Genomic DNA, 19950 nt, shown 5'->3' with positions numbered 1-19950 from the left:
CAAAAAAAATTTTTTTAATGTTTATTTATTTGAGAGAGAGAGAGAGAGAAACATGAGTGGGAGAGGGGCAGAGAGAGAGAGGGAGACTGAGAATCTCAAGCAGGCTGTGCTCTGTCAGCACAGAGACCGACCTGGGCTCAATCTCACAAACCGTGAGATCATGACCTGAACTAAAATGAAGAGTCAGTTGCTTAACTGACTGAGCAACCCCAGTGCTCCTGTTACCAAAAGAAATTTTTTATTTATTTTATTTTATTATTTATTTTTTTAAATATCACATTTTATTGTCGGACGCTTAACCGACTAAGCCACCCAGGCGCCCCAACCAAAAGAAATTTTTTAAACAACCCACATTTAAATGTAAACTTCAATAGCCACAGGTCACTAGTGGCTACCATACCAAACAGCATAGCTTTAGAATTTACAGATTTTGAGGGCACCTGGGTGGCTCAGTCGGTTGGGCGTCTGACTTTGGCTCTGGTCATGATTTCACTGTTCGTGGGTTCCAGCCCTGCATGGGGTTCTTTGCTGTCAGTGCAGAGCCTGCTTTGGATCCTCTGTTCCCCCTCTCTCTGCCCTTCCCCTGCTCATGCTTGCTCTCTCTCAAAAATAAACATTAAAAAAAAAAAAGAATTCACATACTTTACCCTTTAGAAAAAAACAAGAGCATTGGTAAGGTACTTCAAACTTTTTTTCCTTTTTTTTTTACAAATCACTTTATATTTTTGTTAAATTTTTTATTTTGAAATAAATTTTTAAAAAAAGAAAGAAATTCAATTGTATAGGAAAGTTGGAAGCCCTCAATTCTCATCTTTGCTTTTGCTTTATCTTTCTCTCTGTGTGTATAATATATAACATACGTAATTATATGTGTATAAACTCACACACACACAAACACACACAAAGTTTTTTCCTATTTGAGACTAAGTTGTAGAGATCATGCCCATTTTAAGCTTTTTTGATCTCAACCCTCAGTCCAAAACAGAGTTCCATGTCTAACCTACTATATACAAATCCATGCATATATAATTGAAAGAAATTTCATAAAGTCTATATTTAACATGTGATATACTCTGAAACCTTTATGACCAATTAAATATATTTCAGAACTCACTATGACCCACAGTTTGAAAAGCACCAGATTGCAGCAACCCTTAAAGGTATTATTACATGCCCATTTTGAAGATAGGGGAATTGAGGCAATTTTAAGTTAACTGAGCCAAGTTCACACAGCTATGAGTTCACTCAGCCAAAAGAGGTTATGGCTCTCAGCATTTTCCACATATTATCTCATTTAATCATTGCAAGCACCCCAAAACAAGCACTAGTATTCTTTAAAATAATTTTTTTGGGGGGGTATGGGTGTCTCAGTCCATTAAGTGGCAGACTCTGGTTGGGGTCACGATCTCACAGTTGGTGAGATCGAGCTCTGCGTAGGGTTCTGTGCTGACAGCTCAGGGCCTGGAGCCTGCTTTGGATTCTTTGTCTCCCTCTCTCCCTGCCCCTCCCCCGCTCTCTCTGTCTCTCTCTCCCAAAAACAAACATTTAAAAAATTAAAAAATATTTTTTAAAGTAACCTCTATGCCCAGTGTGGGGTTCGAACTCACGACCCTGAGCTGAGGAGTCGCACGCTCTACTGCTGAGTCGGCCAGGCACCCAAGTGCTACTAGTTGTATCCCCACTTTCCAGTTATCTGGGTACACAGACGACAACGAGGCTTTCATCGATGGGGGTGGTAAGTGGCAGAGCTGGGATTTGAACGCAGGCAGGCTGGCGCCAGTTTATAGAATCACTGAGGTAAATAAAGCTCTCCTTTTCCTGATGGAGACAGCAAGCCTCAGAGGCTCACTGTGGCTCTGAAGAGACTTGTGGGAGCCACCGTGAGAAGGCAGGGCCTCCCCTAGGCCTTGGCTCTCAGTTCCCTGGGGTGCAGTCCCAACGGTGACCAGCAGGGTGGACAAGTGGAATTCAGCAGAATTCAGGATAAAGGGTAAGGTAGGAACATGGGAATCCAGCTCCTCAGGGTGACTCAGCACCTCTCAACTTCTCCCTCTTACTTCCTCCCCGAGAAATGATTATCAGCAAATTTCTTTCTCCGTCCCCACAAATCAGGACCCTCACGAGCCTTCCTGGAGAAGGAGAAGGCAGTGGGCCTGATGAGGAACTGTCAGGCGGAGCCCCTCCAAGGGAGGCCTGGGCTAGGAGACAATAGAGAGTGGGATCCTGGGAGCCTCCACCCTCTGGGGGCACCCAGATAGTCAATATCTTCAGACTCACTGAGACCAGCAAGGGTGGGGCCCTATATCTGGAAGTCCCAGGCACGGCCAGGGGGTGGTGAAGTCTGGATGGTGGAGGCAGGGGAGGCCGCAGGACGTTTATCCCCATTCTTGGGGGCAACTGTGAATTTGCAGCTCTCACCCACTTTCCCAGAACCAGCACCCAAATCTTCACTTACGTCTCCATTATCCTCTTTCCAGAAGGTGCTCATAGCAACTGGCCGCCCAGCCTTCTAAAGTTCCAGCCTTGGTGCCCAGGGCACAAGCCAGTGAACTTTTGGCGGCTAAGAGCACGGGCAGGGTTCAAGTCCCAGCACCACCACTTTCCAGCGGTCCCATATTGGGCAAGTCCCTCTCTGGGCCTTAGTTTTCTCATCTGTTAAGTTGAAGTGATACCGGCACCCACGGCAGGTGAGCGCTGGGAGGATTCAATACCAGGGAAGAGCGGTAGCGGCTGGGAGGCCGGCGCCTTCTGGCTTAGGAAGCCCTCGCTGGGTGCGCTACCAACCACAACTACAACGACAACATTGCCTAAGAGCATTGTATTTAAACCTGTCACTGGAATCCCTCTGCCTCCCAGGGCCAATTCCTAGTCCTCGGACTCATAAAATTGGATCTCACAGCGTCCCCCATTTCTGTCCCCGTCGCCACCTGCTTTGCCCCTAGGTCACAAACCAAAGCACTGATGGCCCAACCAGCCTCTCCCGGATCCCAGGATGCCCCTTCCTAATGAGGGGCATGTGCACCGCCCCCCCCCCCCGGCCACCCCAGCTCATGCCTGCTTCCACCGCCTGCGCCAGGGTGGTGAGCCCGGTTCTGCCCGTGGCACCGAAGATGGCAATCTTCTTGACGGTCATCCTGAGGGCTCGTGGGAGTACGAGGCCACGGAGTTGCACGACGCGCGGGAACTGGCCGGCTGCTGGGCCGGCCTCTCGGTCCTTCTCCGGGGGGAGGGACAGGGCGGGGCTGGCACAGAAGGCCACGCCTCAGCCTGCCTCGGGGCTCCGGGCAGAGGCCGGGGGGCGGGGCCTAACAGGCCACGCCTCTAGCCGGGAAGAACGCGGTGGGCGGGACAGCAGTCTGCGGGTCTCTGCCTGCCGTCCAGCACCGCCCCCTCCGCCTGCCACTTAGAGTGGGAGGCGTGGCCGTATCTGGCCAACTGGGAGGAGCGTGGGTGGACCTCAGTGCCCCGCCTCTGCGCTCTAGCCGGGGGCGGGGTGAGCTCGGGCCACGCCCACCGACCCCTCCTAGCTCTCGCCCCCTCTCCTAGGGCCTGAGGCTGACCTGGGACTCACCACGTGCCCCAAAACCTTTTGGAAGCTGCATAGGAGAAAATGAGGGAGGGTGTGACACTAACTGTGTGTGTATGTGCCCATGTGACTATGCGTGACTGTTACTAGCCCCAAGGGAGAGCAAGATTGTGGATGACACCATGTGCCATCCTCTGTGTAGCACTGTGTTACAGTATGAGACTGAGAGACGTGTGGCAAACATTGATGCTGTTCTTTTGTGACCTTGTGGTTCCACTGTGGGTGACCCTGTGTCAGTCTGTGATGCTGTATGCATCCATGAAGCTGGGGGATGTGGTGTGGGACACGTGTGAGATGTGTTTTATGGGAGTGTGTGACTCTTAGGGACAGCATATGACACCACATGTGACATGTAAGGATGTGTCACTGTGACACTATTTGAGTGGTAACTGTTTTGATGCTGTTTGTGACCTCTTGTGACTGTATGATGTAGGAGTGTGTGACAGTGCAAGATGTGTGACAGGTGAGTGTGTGACTAGTGTAACAAGTTTGAGTGTGTAAAAGTGTGTGACACTGTGTGATACTGAAGCTGTGCGTGACCTGTGAGTAGATGACACTCTTTGTGACCCCATGGGAGTGTGCGACGTGTATGACATACGCGTGCTTGTGTGTGACACGGCGTGGGTGGTGGTGGCACTATTTGAGCATGTCACTAGTGTGATGCTGTCGGGCACTGTGCCAGAGTGGGACCCTATGTGAGCGTGTGACTGCGTGTGCATTTGAATGTTTGACTCTGCGTGACCCTGTGGGGAGTGATGCCGTGTGAGAGTGTGGCTGTGGGTAACGTTTGCGACGCTGTGACCCCGAGTGTGTGTGTGCGCGTGTGTGACAGTGTGGGAGTGTGTGACTCGTGAGAGTGCGTGGCTGTGTGTGACGCTACCTCTGGCCCCGAGAGTGGCGTGGCTCGGTGGGTGACCGCGCGTGGGCCAGCGCCGCAGGCGGCCGAGGCGGCGNGCTTTGGGTGATAGCCCCTCCCTGCAGCATCTCCCCACCTGCCCGAGAATCCCTCCCCCGCGCGCCGTGGGCATGGCCTGAGCCCCTGGGGTCTCCCCGGCTGGAGGAAGGGAGGGGTCCAGGGCAGAATGAGCCCCCACGCCTCAGCCCAGCGCAGCCTCCGCGCCATGCGTGAGTCTTCCTCCCGGGCCTTGTCCTTCCCAGGTCCCCTCCTTTCGAACAGTGACTAGACTGCAGGGCGAGAGAGGCGCGGCCTCGGAAGGGTTAAAGCATTGATTTCCCACCCCCAGCCCGGAGCCTTTGCTGGGGCCGTGGGACACCTCTTTCTACCTCCCCCATCTCCTTCAACTCCCTTCCTTCTCCATTCAATCACATAATGGCCAGCGCTCTTCCCAGGCCTGGCAGAGAGCTCACCAAGTGCTAAGCGCCTCCCCATCTCCAAGTATCCTCCACCCCAGGAAACAGTTGTGATCACCATTTCACAGGGAGGGAAACTGAGGCCGTGAGGCCGCGTTAAAGATGGGTTAAAGATGCAGGAAGAATAAGGCAGGACTTGAACTCATTTCTGTTGACTCCAGCACAGGCACTTTGACCGGCTAGGATATTCATCGTGTAAGGATGAATAATAATAACAAGGACCATGTATCAGGGGCTTGCATGTACTAGATACCATGTTCCCTCATCATCAACTCATTTCATCTACAAACATCCCTAGAAAATGGGTACTATTATTACCATTTTACAGATGAACAAACTGAGGCCCAGAGAGCGGAAGTAGTGACTGGCCAAGGTCACACAGGTGGTAAGTAGCCATGCACCCATTTATAGCTTTCCATAGAAAGAAAGAAGAAGAACATTGGAGTTTGGAATGTTCGCCAGAAGGGACAATCTCTGCTACACTGACCAACCCCTAGACGCTGCTTTCCTACAATTTGGTGGTTTGTCAGCTGTTTGGGTCTTTGAGAAGGACATTGATCTCCTCATGGTTCCTTCCTTTCATAGCCCCAGAAACAAGCCTGGGATCCCAGAGGGAGGAGAGGTATCCGAATGTCTCCCACCCCCTTTAATTTCATATTTACAATCTGGTGAGTGTTGTAGAGCATAGCTCTGGATCAGACAATGTTGTCAGCTAGCTGTTGCCACAATAATGCTGCGTAAGAAACCACCCCCAAACTCAGTGTCTTAAAACACGGAGCATTTATTTAGCCATCACGCATCAGGTCAGTGGCTTAGGCTGGGCTCAGCTGGACAGTTTTTCTGGTCTCAGTGGGGGCTGAGTCACATGTTGGGGTGTGGGGCAGGGAGCGGTGCTGACTGTTGGCTGCATTAACCGGCCTTGGCTTTCACGACTGGGGCCTTAGGCCCCGCCTACCGTGAGAGTGTTTTTCTCATGGTCTCAAGCACAAGCAAAAACATGCAAAGTCCTTTGAGTTTTAGGCTTAGAATTCACCAGCAGTGCCGCTTAATTCTGTTGGCCAAAGCTAGTCATGTGGCCAAGCCAGGAGTCAAGGTTGTGAGGGGACACTCTTCCACTTTCCCCCTCCTTACAGGAGAACACTCCAGAGTTCTATGGCAAAGGATGTGGTTATAAGGATGAAGAATTGGGGCCGTTTAATGCAAATATAGTACCTATGTTTGAACTCTGGCTACCAGCTAGCTTTGCAACCTTGGGCCTTAGTTTCCTCCTATATAATGTCTTTCTTTCTTTCTTTCTTTTTTTTTTTTTTTTAAGTTTGGGGATGGCTGGGTGGCTCAATATGTTAAGCCTCCGACTTTGGCTCAGGTCATAATCTCGCAGTTGGTGAGTTCGAGCCCCACATCAGGGTCTGTGCTGACAGCTCACAGCCTGGAGCCTGTTTTAGATTCTGTGCCTCCTTCTCTCTCTGCTCCTCCTTTGCTCACACTCCGTCTCTCTCTAAAAAATAAATAAATATTTACATTTTATATATTTTTGAGAGAGAGAGAGAGGCAGAGAGAATCCCAAGCAGGCTCTGCATAGAGCTGTGAGATCATGACCTGAGCCAAGGTCAAGAGTCAGACANTTTTTTTTTTTTTTAATATTTATTTATTTATTTATTTTGAGAGAGAAAGTATGCAAGCAGGAGAGGGACAGAGAGGGAGGGAGAGAAGGAGAATCCCAAGCAGGCTCCATGCTGATGTGGGGCTCCCACGAACCGTGAGAACATGACCTGAGCCGAAGTCCCACACTTAACCGACTGAGCCACTCAGGCGCCCGTTTACTGCATTTTAGAGTTCTACTGATAAGTGTCATCCTTCTAACAAGAATATGGGGACAGTTTGCCCAGCCCCTACCCTGGGCCAGGTGCTAACCTGGGTGCTTTACCACAGCCCTGTGAAGTGGTCAGAGTAAATAGTATTGTTAGTAGTATTATGCCCACTTTATTATTCTTTTTAATGTTTTATTTATTTCTAGGAGAGAGAGAGAGAGAGACAGCATGAGCAGGGGAGGGTCAGAGAGAGAGGGAGTCACAGACTCTGAAACAGGCTCCAGGCTCTGAGCTGGCAGTCAGCACAGAGCCCAACACGGGGCTCGAACCCACGAACCGCGAGATCATGACCTAAGCGAAAGCTGTACGCTTAACCGACTAAGCCACCCAGGTGCCCCGTATTATGTCCACTTTAAAGACAGGGAAACTGAGGACGAAGGAGTGGACAGGACTCACAGACAGTGGCTGTTCGAAGTGGGATCTCTGAGCTCGGGCCCCGAGCCCCGCCTAACCTTGCCTCTGCTCCTCCCCAGGCCTCCCCTTCCCCGATGGCGCAAGTACCAGGGGAAGTGGACAACATGGAGGGGCTGCCGGCCCCTAACAACAACAATCCTGCGGCCCGCTGGGAGAGTCCTGACCGGGGCTGGGAGCGGGAGCAGCCTGCAGCTGTCACGGCCGCCGCCTCCCTCTTTGAGTGCTCCAGGATCAAGGCCTTGGCAGGTACCCGGAAGAGGGCTGGCGTGGGAGGAGGGAAGGGAGGAGGCTGCTGGGGTGGTATCTGTGTACCCCAGTGCCCGAGAACCTTGGTGGCCTGGAGGACGGGGAGTTACAGACACTTCGCACTTGAATCTGTAGTCCAACGTGGTCCAATGGAACTTTCCACGGTGATGGGCAAAGTGTTCTCTATCCGTGAGGTCCAACATACTAACCACTCACCACTGGTACTTTTGGCTGTAAGTGCTTGAAATGTGGCCCGTGCTTCTTGAGGGACCAAATTTTTTATTGTATTTCATTTTAATTAAATTTAAATTTAAGTAGCTTGTGGATAGTGTATGAGGCAGTGCTGCCTTAGAACCTTGAAAAGGTACAGTCTCAGAAATGTGGAATTTTGGGGGTGCCCGGGTGGCTCGGTCGGTTAAGTGTCCGGCTCTGGATTTCTGCTCAGGTCATGATCTCATGGTTGGTGAGTTTGGGCGCCGCGTTGGGCTCTGCGCTGACAGCGTGGCGGCTGCTTGGGATTCTCTCTCTCCCTCTCTCTCTCTGCCCCTCCCCTGCTTGTGCTCTCTCTCTCAAAATAAATAAAATTTAAAAATACTAAATTAAAAAAAGAATAAATTTAAAAATAAAAAAGGGGGCACCTGGATGGTTCAGTTGGTTGAACAGCCGACTTCAGCTCAGGTTATGATCTCACAGTTTGTGAGTTCAAGCCCAGCATCAGGCTCTGAGCTGTCAGCACAGAGCCTGGAGCCTGCTTCGGATTCTGTGTCTTCCTCTCTCTCTGCCCCTCCCCTGCCTGTGCCCTCCCTTTCTCTATCAAAAATAAATAAACATTAGAAAGATTTATTTTAATAAAAAAAGAAATGTGAGATTTTATAAGCATACTTCCTTAGAATCTCAAGATGCTGAAATATTGGATTTTTGGACCTGGGAATGTCATGCTCTGAGACTCTTCGAAGTTGAGGCCTTTAGAAATGAGACCCTTAGAATATAGAACTTTACAATCATAGACCTTAGAAATTTTAATCATTGATTCCCTTGGATCTTAAACCCTTAGAAATCTAAACTCTAATACACATAGATCCTGAGGGCTTTATAATCCTGAACCTTTAGAATCTCAGAATAGAAATGTGGATCCTGAGAATTTTGAGATAGAATGACCACACCTTCCAGTTTTTAGCACTGAAAACCCTCAGTCTGGGCCAACCAGGATGGCTACTCATCCTACGTTGATGTTTTTGTTTTATGTTTTTAAATTTTTTGATGTCTATTTATTTTTGAGAGAGACAGAGACAGAGACAGAGCATGAATGGGGGAGGGGCAGAGAGTGAGTTGACACTGAATCCAAAGCAGGCTCCAGGCTCTGAGCTGTCAGCACAGAGTCTGACGCGGGGCTCGAACTCACGGACCACAAGATCATGACCTACGCTAAAGTTGGATGTTCAACCAACTGAGCCACTCAGGCGTCCTTAGCTCTGATGTTTTAGTGCAATCTCCCCCACCCCCACCAAATCTATATGTGCCACAAAGTATGAATGAGAATTAACTCATGGATGGCCACCTTCCTCAGATTTAGAAAGTAGAATGGGGGCGCCTGAGTGGCTGAGTCAGTTGAGCATCCAGCTTTGGCTCAGGTCATGATCTCACATTTCATGAGTTCAAGCCCCAAGTCAGGTTCTGCAATGACAGTGCGGAGCCTACTTGGGGTTCTCTCTCTCTCCTCTCTCTGCTCCTCCCCCACTCATGCTTTTTCTCTCTCTCTCTTGAAATAAATAAACTTAAAAAAAATAAAACTAGAATGGTATAAAATATACTCGTGGAAACTTAAAATCATACTTTTAGACTCTTAGAACCTTAAAAATTCAGGATCACGTCAACTTAGAATTCTAGAATTCGTTATTTCATCCACAAAATATTCAGTGCTTCCTCTGTGCCTGACCTGTGCTGGATAATCTGCAGGACATGATGGTGACTGAGCAGCCCAAAGGACTCCCAGTCCCCTGGGAGAGCTAGATCCAGCCCAGATAGTGATGACCCCAAGTGGTCAGTGCCGGGATGGGTAGGCCGCGGGACCACTAGAGCTCAGATGAGGTGCCTGATTCAGTCCAGAGAGCCCGAGTGCTTCCCAGAGGAGGGGATGCCTAAGGTGAGCCTGGAATGATGAAAAAGAGTGAACCCTGAGGCGGAGAGCAGACTATTTCAGGCGGATGCAATAGCATATACAAGACTTTCAAAAGTTGGGAGTGGGTAGAATGAGGTGGCGACTAATGCAGTGTGGAAGGAAGCAGTGGGAGTCAGATCCCGAAGGGCCTTCTAGGCCACTGAGTAGCTGTAAGGGCACTGGGGAGCTATGGTAAGAGTTTAAGCAAGAGTGGGATGTGGTAACATGAGGATCAAGGCCCCTTCACATCTTAGAACCACCGATTCACAGAGCATCCGTGCTGGATACCACCGACAGACAGACATCTGTCTAGAGAAATACAGGGATCCCCGGTAAGAAAAAAAAGTTCTCGTACACTCCCTGTGTCTATGTAAGTTATCACATCTATAATTTTCCTAAACGCAACAAACCCACAACTCTGTTTTTAATCTCTCTTTATGTTTATTTGTTTATTTTGAGAGGGAGAGAGAAAAAGAGAGAGCATGAGTGGGGGAGGGCCAGAGAGAGAGGGAGAGACAGAATCCTAAGCAGGCTTCGGGCTGTCAGAGGGGAGCCCGATGTGGGGCTCGAACCCACAAACTGTGAGATCATGACCGGAGCCAAGATCAAGAGTCAGACGCTTAACTGATGGAGCCACGCGGGTGCCCCTGTTTTTTATCTCTTATACCCACAGTTGTTTAAAACTAAATCTCGTTATATTGGACTCCAGAACCAAAGCACAGAACCAGTTACCATTTAGCCTGACGGTAACTTCAGGATGCTGTTATGCTATTCAAACTACGTCGTTGCTCGAAATACTAATGGGGTGACCTGGACTGCTAGGGTGCATTTTCCTTTGCATCCCTTTGCTTACTTCTTTTGCGGTTTTTCCCTATTCAAACCAAGGCCAAACCCTTGAGCAGAGTCACGCATAACATGCTTTTTTGTATGAACACGTTTGAAAACATTGTCTGGACCCCATGTTCATGTGAGTTTCCTTAATCACGCTCCCTCCCCAGTTTATGGGTCTCTGTCATCATCAGTCTATCGGAGCACCCTCTCCACCTCGTTATAGATTCACTTATTCTCCCTGATGTTGTTTTTAACAATTTTTAAAGTAAGTTATCTTTACATCCAACGTGGAGCTCGAATTCACAACCCCGAGATCAAGATGCTTCTCAGATGAAGCCAGCCGGGCTCCCCAATTCACTTGTTCTGTCTTATTCCCACATCTCATACCAATGCCTTCTCCCCCATGGGCAACTATTCTGGTAGTTTTTGTTTGGCTTTGTTTTGTTGTAAAGTTTATTTATTTATTTTGAGAGAGAGAGAGAGAGCACACACATACACATACGCAAGTGGTAGAAGGCAGAGAGAGAGGATCCCAAGCAGGCTATGCACTGTTAGCATGGAGCGGAACATGGGACTTGAATTCACGAACAGTGAAATCATGACCTGAGCCAAAATCAAGAGTCGGACGCTTAACCAACTGAGCCACCCAGGTGCCCCCCATGTTGATAGTTAAAATAAATTTTTTTGTTGTTTACATTTATTTATTTATTTTGAGAGAGAAAGAGAGACAGCGTGAGCAGGGGAGGGTCAGAGAGAGAGAGAGGGAGACACAGAATCTGCAATAGGCTCCAGGCTCTGAGCTAGCTGTCAGCACAGAGCCTGATGTGGGGCTTGAACCCACGAACTGTGAGATCATGACCTAAGCTGAAGTCGGACGTTTGACTGAACCACCTAGGCACCCCTCTTTTTTTTTAATTTTTTAAAATTTTGGTAGTTTTAATGGTAATTCTTGTCTTTGTGGGTCTATGATTTTGCAAAATGTGCATTGCTAATTAGTGTGCATGTATACATATACTTTCACTATTTGTTAAAGTATTACATGCACATAAAAACGCAGATAAATTGTGAGTGTCCAGCATTTCCACAAATGGGCAGCGTCTGGTAACCAGTCCCCAGATAAGGAAATGGAATGTGAAAACAGCATCATGAAGTGTGTATCCCTTTGTGTCTGGCTTCCTTCACTCAACACTGTGCCTCTGAGACTCCTCCCTGTCTACACATACGTGTAGGGTGCTCCTTCTCGTCGCTGTATTGTATTCCACCGTGTGAATATGCCAGATTTTTTCCATTCACCTGTTGGCGAGCGTTTGGGTTGCTTCTGGTTTAGGGCTAGCACACGCTAGACGATTGCAGAACAGTAATTACTCGTATTTCAAGCTATTACAAACTATTGCTGCTTTATACTTCCCAGTGCATGTTTTTGGTGGGTGTAAGCACTCATTTCTGGTGGCTTACACCCTCATCGAGCGAAAGTGTTGGGTCATAGGGTAGGTGTATATCTAATTTTAGTGGAAACTGCCGATTTGTAACAGCAATAATATAACACTAATGGGCATCCTTTTACGAGCGTGTGTCAAAGCTTTTTCTCTCTATTAATCTCTCTTTCAAAATAAATGAATAAACTTAAAAAGGAAGGAAGGAAGGAAGGAAGGAAGGAAGGGAGGAAGAAATCTTTGCCAGGGCACCTGGGTGGCTCAGTCAGTTACGTGTCCAACTCTTGATTTCGGCTCAAGGTCATGATCTCACGATTTGTGAGTTTGAGCCTCGCATGGGGCTCTGCACTGACCATGCAGAGCCTGCTTGTGATTCTCTCTGTCCCTCCCCTGTGCCTTCTATCTCTGTCAAAATAAATAAATAAACTAAAACAAACAAACAAACAAGGAAATTCTCTCTAGGGAAAATCCTTGCCTACTTCAAGGTCAAGGAGATATTTTTTGATATTTTCTTCTGAAAGACTTATTTATTCCTTTCACATTATATTTAGTGTCATTAGCCAAATGATATTTTCATTACTGTGTATAGTGGGCGTCAGGGTTTGCTTGTTTGTTTTATTTGGTTTGGTTTGGTTTTGGGTTTTTTGCCCCTTGGATAGCGAGTTGACTCAGTTTCATTTATAGAAAAGACTTTCGGGCGCCTGGGTAGCTCAGTCGGTTAAGCGTCCGACTTCCGCTCAGGTCATGATCTCACAGTTGGTGGGTTTGAGCTCCACATCAGGCTCTGTGCTGACAGCTCAGAGCCTGGAGCCTGTTTCAGATTCTGTATCTCCCTCTCTCTCTGACCCTCCCCTGCTCATGCTGTCTCTCTCTGTCTCAGAAATAAATAAAACATTTAAAAAATTTTTTTTAAAAAAAGAAAAGACTTTCTTTTCTCTACTGACCTGCACTTTTACTTTGTCATAAATCTGAGAGTCATATATATATGGGTTTGTGCATGTGAGTATTGCTCAGTTAGCATATTCTACATTGAAGGTTTTGTTTGGTTTGGGTTTTTTGTGTTTTTGTTTTTGTTTTGTTTTAAGTAAGCTCTAAGCCCAACGTGGGGCTCGAACTCATGACCTCAAGATCAAGCGTTGCACGCTCTACCGACTGAGCCAATCAGGCGCCCCTAAGATTATAGTGTTTGTGTTATTTTCTCGTTCAGCACTATGGCTTACGACTCGGCCAGGTGGCTCTGGGTGCTTCTACTCTGTTGTTCCTAACCGCTCCGGGGAGTCTATGGTGTGAACTCACCATATTCAGTTTTCCCAAGGACAGACGATGAAACTGTCTCCAATCCCCCAACCCATTTGCCCCCCAAACAGCATTGCATTGAACCTCCTTAGGCATGGTCCCTATAAACCAGTGCAGAAAAGTTTATGGGACGTAAGCACAGGGAGAGAATTGCTGTGTCACGGGGGTACGCTCGAATTTATTTCGACTCAGATTGCTTCCCAGATGGCTGCTCTCGTCTATAACTCCCCCAGGAGACACGGAGGTGAGAACATCCCCACATTTCCACCATGACTGGTGTTCTCCGGCTTCTTGACTTTCCCCAGACCAGCAGCCAGACATCTCAAAGACATACTAAGTGTCTTCATATCCTTTCTCCTGAACCAATAGTGGATAAAAGAATAGTAATTGCTCAGCTCTCTGAAGGTTTTGATGTATTAAAGATATGAATAAGTTGAAGTTTTATTCTTTTTCATTTTATTTTTTTAATGTCTATTTATTTGTGTCTGTGTGGGTGTGAGAGAGAGAGAGTGTGTGAGCAGGAAAGGGTCAGAGAGAGAGGGAGACACAGAATCCCAAGCAGGCTCCAGGCTCTGAGCTATCGGCACAGAGCCCGACGCGGGGCTCGAACCCACGAACCGTGAGATCATGACCTGAACTCAAGTTGGATGCTCAGCTGACTGAGCCACCCAGGTGCTCCTCTTTTTTATTTTATTTTTTTATATTTATTGATTGATTTTAAATATTTATTTATTTTGGAGAGAGGAAGAGTGTGGGAGTGCGAGGCGGGGGAGGAGCAGAGAGAGGGGCGCAGAGGCCCTGAGGCGAAATCGGTTGCTTAAAGACTGAGCCACCCAAGCGCCCCTGAAGTCTTATTCTGAGGAAATGTGTTTTGCTTGCGCTAGCGATTAGCACAGAGAAGAATATGTAAATGATAACTCAATGTGAGCACAATGGCAGCGGCAGGACAGTTGTCATTTGGCTTGGAGTCCTGACAGCCCAGAGGTCTGGGTGCCAGCTAGAGTCTGGGCAGGAAGCAGATGGCCTCCCTCAAGGGGGTAAAACTGAGGAAAGCTTAACGAAGGGACTAATTACAGAGGTGTGGCCAGGGCTACAGGCACCAACAAGGCCAGGGGACACCCGGGGATCGGGGATCGAGCAGGGCAGGCAGCAGTGAGGGGACCGAGGCCTCACAACCTGGGGGCTGCTGAAGGCTGGGCAGAGGGGAGGGAATAAACTCCTCAGCCCTTCCTTCTTCCTCTTAGCCAAACGCAACTGGCAGTGTGAGGCCTTTGAGGGCTGGGGAGCCCATTCGGGACAGTTCCCAGTGACCGTCTCCCTGAGCTCAGAGCACGGGCAGGACAGTAGAGGTGGCCTCAGAGGGCTGCACGGAAGACACCCTACGTGGTGACCAAACGCAGTAAATACAGGAAACGTTCAGTGTCATCCTAGGTCTGAAGTGGCACTGGGAGACATATCTGGTTTCGCCCCCATTGTGGTTTTTTATTTAATGTTTATTTATTTATTTCTTGGTGGGGAGGGGCAGAGAGAGAGAGAGAGAGAGAGAGAGAGAGAGAGAGAGAAAATCCCAAGCAGGCACCAAGCTGTCAGAACAGAGCCCGACACAGGACTCGAACTTGCGAACTTCGGGATCATGACCTGAGCCGAAATTAAGAGCCAGAGGCTTGGGGCGCCTGGGTGGCTTAGTCGGTTAAGTGNCTCTCTCTCTCTCTAGAAATAAATAAAAAAAACCTTAAAAAAAAAAATTTAAAAAAAAAAAAGAGAGGCTTAACTGATTGAGCCACCCAGACGCCCCTCTCCACTGTGCTTTATACAAACATAAATCAGTTGCCAGCGTTTAAAAATAGGGGGATTTGGGGCCGCCTGAGTGGCTCAGGCGGTTAAGCTTCTGACTCTTGATTTCAGCTCAGGTCATGACCTCGCAGTTCATGAGTTTCAACCCCGCATCGGGCGCTGCATTGATAGCACAGGGCCTGCTTTTGATTCTTCCTCTCCCTCTCTCTCAGCCCCTCCCCTGCTCGTACTTGTTCTCTCTCAAAATAAATAAATAAACTTAAATAAGGAGACTTTGGGGCGCCTGGGTGGCTTAGTCGGTTAAGCGTCCAACTTTCGCTTGGGTCATGATCTCGTGGGTTGTGGGTTTGAGCCCCGCGTTGGGCTCTGTGCTGACTGCCAGCTCAGAGCCTGGAGCCTATTTCAGAGCCTGGAGCCTATTTCAGAGCCTGTATCTCCCACTCTGTCTCTGACCCTCCCCTGCTCATGCTGTCTCTCTCTCTCTCTCTCCTAGAAATAAATAAAAATATTTTTTTAAAAAAGGAGATTTTATCTTTAAACATGTGGATTTGGGGCTCCTTGTGGAATCAGATGACATGGCAACAGTGGGCTTTCATTTCTAGAATGCTCCATGCACAGGTGCTGTGTGGCCGCTGCCTCTTTTGGGAGGGCCTAGGTTTCTCTTTATCAGAGTCTGCCAGGCCCCTGTGGGCATTTCAGTTCTGGACCCCAGATCAAACCTAACAGGATTTTTTTTTTTAATTAAAAAATTTTTTTAAATGTTNAGGCTCCAGGCTCCGAGCTGTCAGCACAGAGCCTGACGTGGGGCTCGAACCCACGAACCACAAGATCACAACCTGAGCTGAAGTCGGATGCTTAACATACCAAAACCCGCAGGTGCCCCCACGCTAACAGGATTTGTAATCACAAAACCCAAAATCTCACGGCATCGTGCTTTATGAGATCACCATCCAGGTGGGCCAGGGTGTGTTTCTATTAATTTTCTTTTGGTCTCAGCAAAACAAGATCACAAAATAAAACAATATTCTCATGGATCCCTGTCTTCTTCCAAGCACGAATTTCCAAACACTCAGAGTCCCTCAGAGTCCACTGATCTAGCCCAAAGCCCTCATTTTGTAAATGGGAAGATGGAGACCCAAAGGGGAGAAACGGCCACTCGAAGCCAAATAGCATGTTATCAATGGAGGCAGGACTGAATGCAGTTGCCCTCATTCTGGCAACGCGCTGCGGATGCACGGAAGGTCCACTCTGGCTTCAGCATTGGCCCAGATCTGCCATTTGGCTCGGGCGCCGGCCACTAGAAGGCAAAATAACCAAATACTCGATTCAGCATCTCCTCCGTGATCCCTTCCCCGTGTATGATTGATGGTCAGGTGGTCGCACGGGTCCCCAGCCTATCCACACAGCACAAAACCCGCATGTAAACAAACAAGATCTTTCGTGTGCATTTACTATTAGTTTCTACATGCTCACTTTCAAATTAGAGGTAAACTTTTTTTTTTTTAAATTTATTTCTAGGAGAGAGAGAGACAGCGTGAGCAGGGGAGGGTCAGAGAGCGAGGGAGTCACAGAGCGAAACAGGCTCCAGGCTCTGAGCTGGCAGTCAGCACAGAGCCCGATGCGGGGCTCGAACCCACGAACCACGAGATCATGACCTAAGCGAAAGTCGGACGATTAGAGGTACCCCTAGAGGTAAACTTTTAACATCTAGTTTAATATAAAAAAAAAAAAAAATACAGGTCAGTCAGTGGATATTTTCTACCACTGCATATTTTCTTAAAAAATTCTTTTTAGGGATGCCTGGGTGGCTCAGTCGGTTAAGCGTCCGACTTCGGCTCAGGTCATGATCTCATGGTTCGTGGGTTCAAGCCCCGTGTCAGGCTCTGTGCTGACACCTAGCTCAGAGCCTGGAGCCTGTTTCAGATTCTGTATCTCCCTCTCTCTCTGACCCTCCCCTGCTCATGCTGTCTCTCTCTCTCCCAGAGATAACTAAAACATTAAAAAAAATTTTTATTGTTTTATTTATTTTTTTTGAGAGAGAGACCGAGTGTGAACAGGGAGGGGCAGAGAGAGAAGATTTCAAACCAGGCTTCAGATTCTGAGCTGTCAGCACAGAGCCCGACGTAGGACTCCAACCCGTGGACCATGAGATCATGACCTGAGCCGAAGTTGGAAGCTTTACCAACTAAGCCACCCAGGCGCTCCGCAATGCATATTTTCTACTGCCAGGATCAAATAAGATATTTAATAATATTACGAAAGGGGGAGCTTGGCTGGCTCAGTGGCTGGAGCATGTGACTCTTGATCTCAGGGCCGTGAGTTTGAGTCCCACATTGGGGGCAGAGTTTAACTAAAAAAAATAATATTATACAAGGTAAATGTTATGGCAAGAGAACTTGAGAGCTTTGAAATGGGTAAAAAGGGAAATAGCCTGGCTATACAAATCTTGATTACTGCGTGAAGAGGGAACTTAGAAGTGTGACGATAAAGTCATTTAATAATGAAATGCTGGGGCGCCTGGGTGGCTTAGTCGGTTAAGCGTCTGACTTTCGCTTAGGTCATGATCTCGCGGTTCGTGGGTTCGAGCCCCGCGTCGGGCTCTGTGCTGACTGCCAGCTCAGAGCCTAGAGCCTGTTTCAGTCTGTGACTCCCTCTCTCTCTGACCCTCCCCTGCTCACGCTGTCTCTCTCTCTCTCCTAGAAATAAATAAAACATTAAAAAAAAAATAATGAAATACTAACCATACTGTGCAGGCTGAGCTCCTGCAACAGACAGACCCCACAGGGCAGGGACTTGAAGGAGATAGAAGCTGATTTCTCCCTCCTGGATAATCCTGAAATGGGCAGCCTGGTGGACAAAGAGGCTCTGCCCAGTGTGGGTTCCCAGTTCCTTCTTCTATCCTGTGCCCTGGGGGCCTTGTGCTCAAGTTTGTAGGAGTTGGGGGAAGAGAAAGGAAGGTCAGGCAGTAGTTTCCTGTTGTGTTAATACTTTTATTTTATTTATTATTTTAAAAAATCTTTCTATTTATTTAAAAAATTTTTAAACGTTTTATTTATTTTTGAGAGAGAGAAAGCATGAGCAGGGGAGGGTCAGAGAGAGAGGGAGACACAGAATCTGAAACAGGCTCCAGGCTCTGAGCTAGCTGTCAGCATAGAGCCCGACACGGGGCCTGTGAACCCACTGTGAGATCATGACCTGAGCCGAAGTCGGACGCTTAACCGACTGAGCCACCCAGGCACCCCAAATCTTTCTATTTATTTTTGACAGAGAGAGAGAGAATATGACAAGGGGAAGAGCAGAGAGAAGGAGACACAGAATATGAAGCAGGCTCCAGGCTCTGAGCTGTCAGCATAGAGCTGGATGCAGGGTTTGAACTCATGACTATGAGATCATGACTTGAGCGGAAGTCAGACGCTCAACTGACCAAGACACCCAGGCGCCCCTATTTTATTTTATTTTTAAATTTATTTTTTAGAGAGAGGGTGAGCAGGGAAATGGGGAGAGGGGCAGAAGGAAAGAGAGACAGAGAGACAGAGAGAGAATCTTAAGCAGGCTGCAGGCTCGGTGAGGAGCCCAACGCGTGGATCGATCCCATGACCCTGGGATCATGACCTGGGCCAATCAAGAGTCAGTCGCCCAACAGACGGAGCCACCCAGGCACCGCCTGTTTTGATAACGATTTAATTTATGAAATAATTATAGATTCACACGAAGTTGCAAAGAAAGTACAGATGATAAAAAGACTAACCCAACTGAAAGATGGGCAAGAGACTTGCATAAATGTTTCTCCAAAAAAGATATACACATGGCCAACGAACACATGAAAAGATGCTCAACATCATTAGTCATCAGGGAAATGCACATCAAAAACACACGGATAAGCTATTTTATACCACTAGAATGGCCGTGATCAAATGGAAAATAACAAGTGGTGGTGAGGATGTGGGACACCGGAAGCCTCATACGTTGCCCGTGGGAATGTCAACTGGCACACCCACTTTAGGAAACACTCTGGTAATTCCTCAAAAGATTGAACATCCAACTCTTGATTTCAGCTTAGGACATGCACGATCTCACGGTTTGTGGGTTCGAGCCCCACGTCGGGTCTGCTCTGGCAACTTGGAGCCTGCTTAGGATTCTGTCTCTCCCTCTCTCTCTGCCCCTCCCCTGCTCAGTCTTGCTTGCTGTCTCTCTCTCTCTCAAAAATAAACTTAAAAAAAAAAGTTTAAATGTAGAGTTACCATATGACCCAACCATTTTCACTTCTGCATATATACTCAAGATAACTGAAAACGCGTGTCCACCTAAGGACTTTTATGTACCTGAATGTTCATAGCCGCATTATTCACAATAGCCTCAAAGTAGAAACAGCTCCAATGTGCGTCTGCTGATGGGTAGAGCAGGACAATGCAGGAAAGCCGCAGAATGGAATATTATTTAGCCGTAAAAAAAGAAATAAAGTACTAATAACATGGCATGGAAGTACCTTGAAAACATGATGCTAAGTGAAAGAAGCCAGACACCCAAAAGGTCGTACATCGCATGATTCCATTTATATGAGATGTCCCGAATAGGTAGATCCGGAGAGACAGAAAAAGAGATTTGTAACGTCCCAGGGCTGGGAGAAGGGGGAATGGGGAGTGACTCCTAATGGGCCCAGGGTTTTTTTTCTTGGAGGGATGAAAATGTTCTGATATCAGATGGTGGTGTGGGTTGCACAACCCTGTGAATATATTAAAAGTCACCGAAGTTACACTTTGGAAGGGTGAATTTGATAGTAGGTGAATTATAGCTCATTCTAAAGCTGTTACTAAAAAAGTAAAATTAAATTAACACGTTGTAGGAGAGGTTCCCAAGCCCTGTCTTTGTAAGTAAGTAAGTGCAGCAGTAGTTGCCTACATTGTTCTGACACCTCCGCCCCCTCCCGCCCCACCCCACCCCTCCCCGCGC

General features: G+C 47.8%; 2 protein-coding genes across 2 annotated transcripts in view; one reads left to right on the top strand and one right to left on the bottom strand.

Moving 5' to 3' along the window:
- Positions 1 to 3202, bottom strand: part of BLVRB (biliverdin reductase B) — a 12913-nt gene extending 9711 nt beyond the window's left edge. Inside the window, exon 1 of the mRNA XM_077773618.1 lies at positions 3055 to 3202. Coding sequence (XP_077629744.1) covers positions 3055 to 3133 — 79 coding nt within the window. The 5' untranslated portion in view covers positions 3134 to 3202. The remainder of the gene's footprint in view (positions 1 to 3054) is intronic.
- Positions 3203 to 7316: 4114 nt separating this feature from the next.
- Positions 7317 to 19950, top strand: part of SPTBN4 (spectrin beta, non-erythrocytic 4) — a 74373-nt gene continuing 61739 nt past the window's right edge. The window contains 1 exon segment of the mRNA XM_077773617.1: positions 7317 to 7488. Coding sequence (XP_077629743.1) covers positions 7317 to 7488 — 172 coding nt within the window.

This window comes from Crocuta crocuta, unplaced genomic scaffold, assembly GCF_008692635.1.
Source record: "Crocuta crocuta isolate KB4526 unplaced genomic scaffold, BGI_CrCroc_1.0 scaffold267, whole genome shotgun sequence".
Classification (NCBI taxonomy): domain Eukaryota; kingdom Metazoa; phylum Chordata; class Mammalia; order Carnivora; family Hyaenidae; genus Crocuta; species Crocuta crocuta.
Note: the sequence above shows the minus strand (reverse complement) of the source record. Positions and strands in the feature narration are given on the sequence as shown.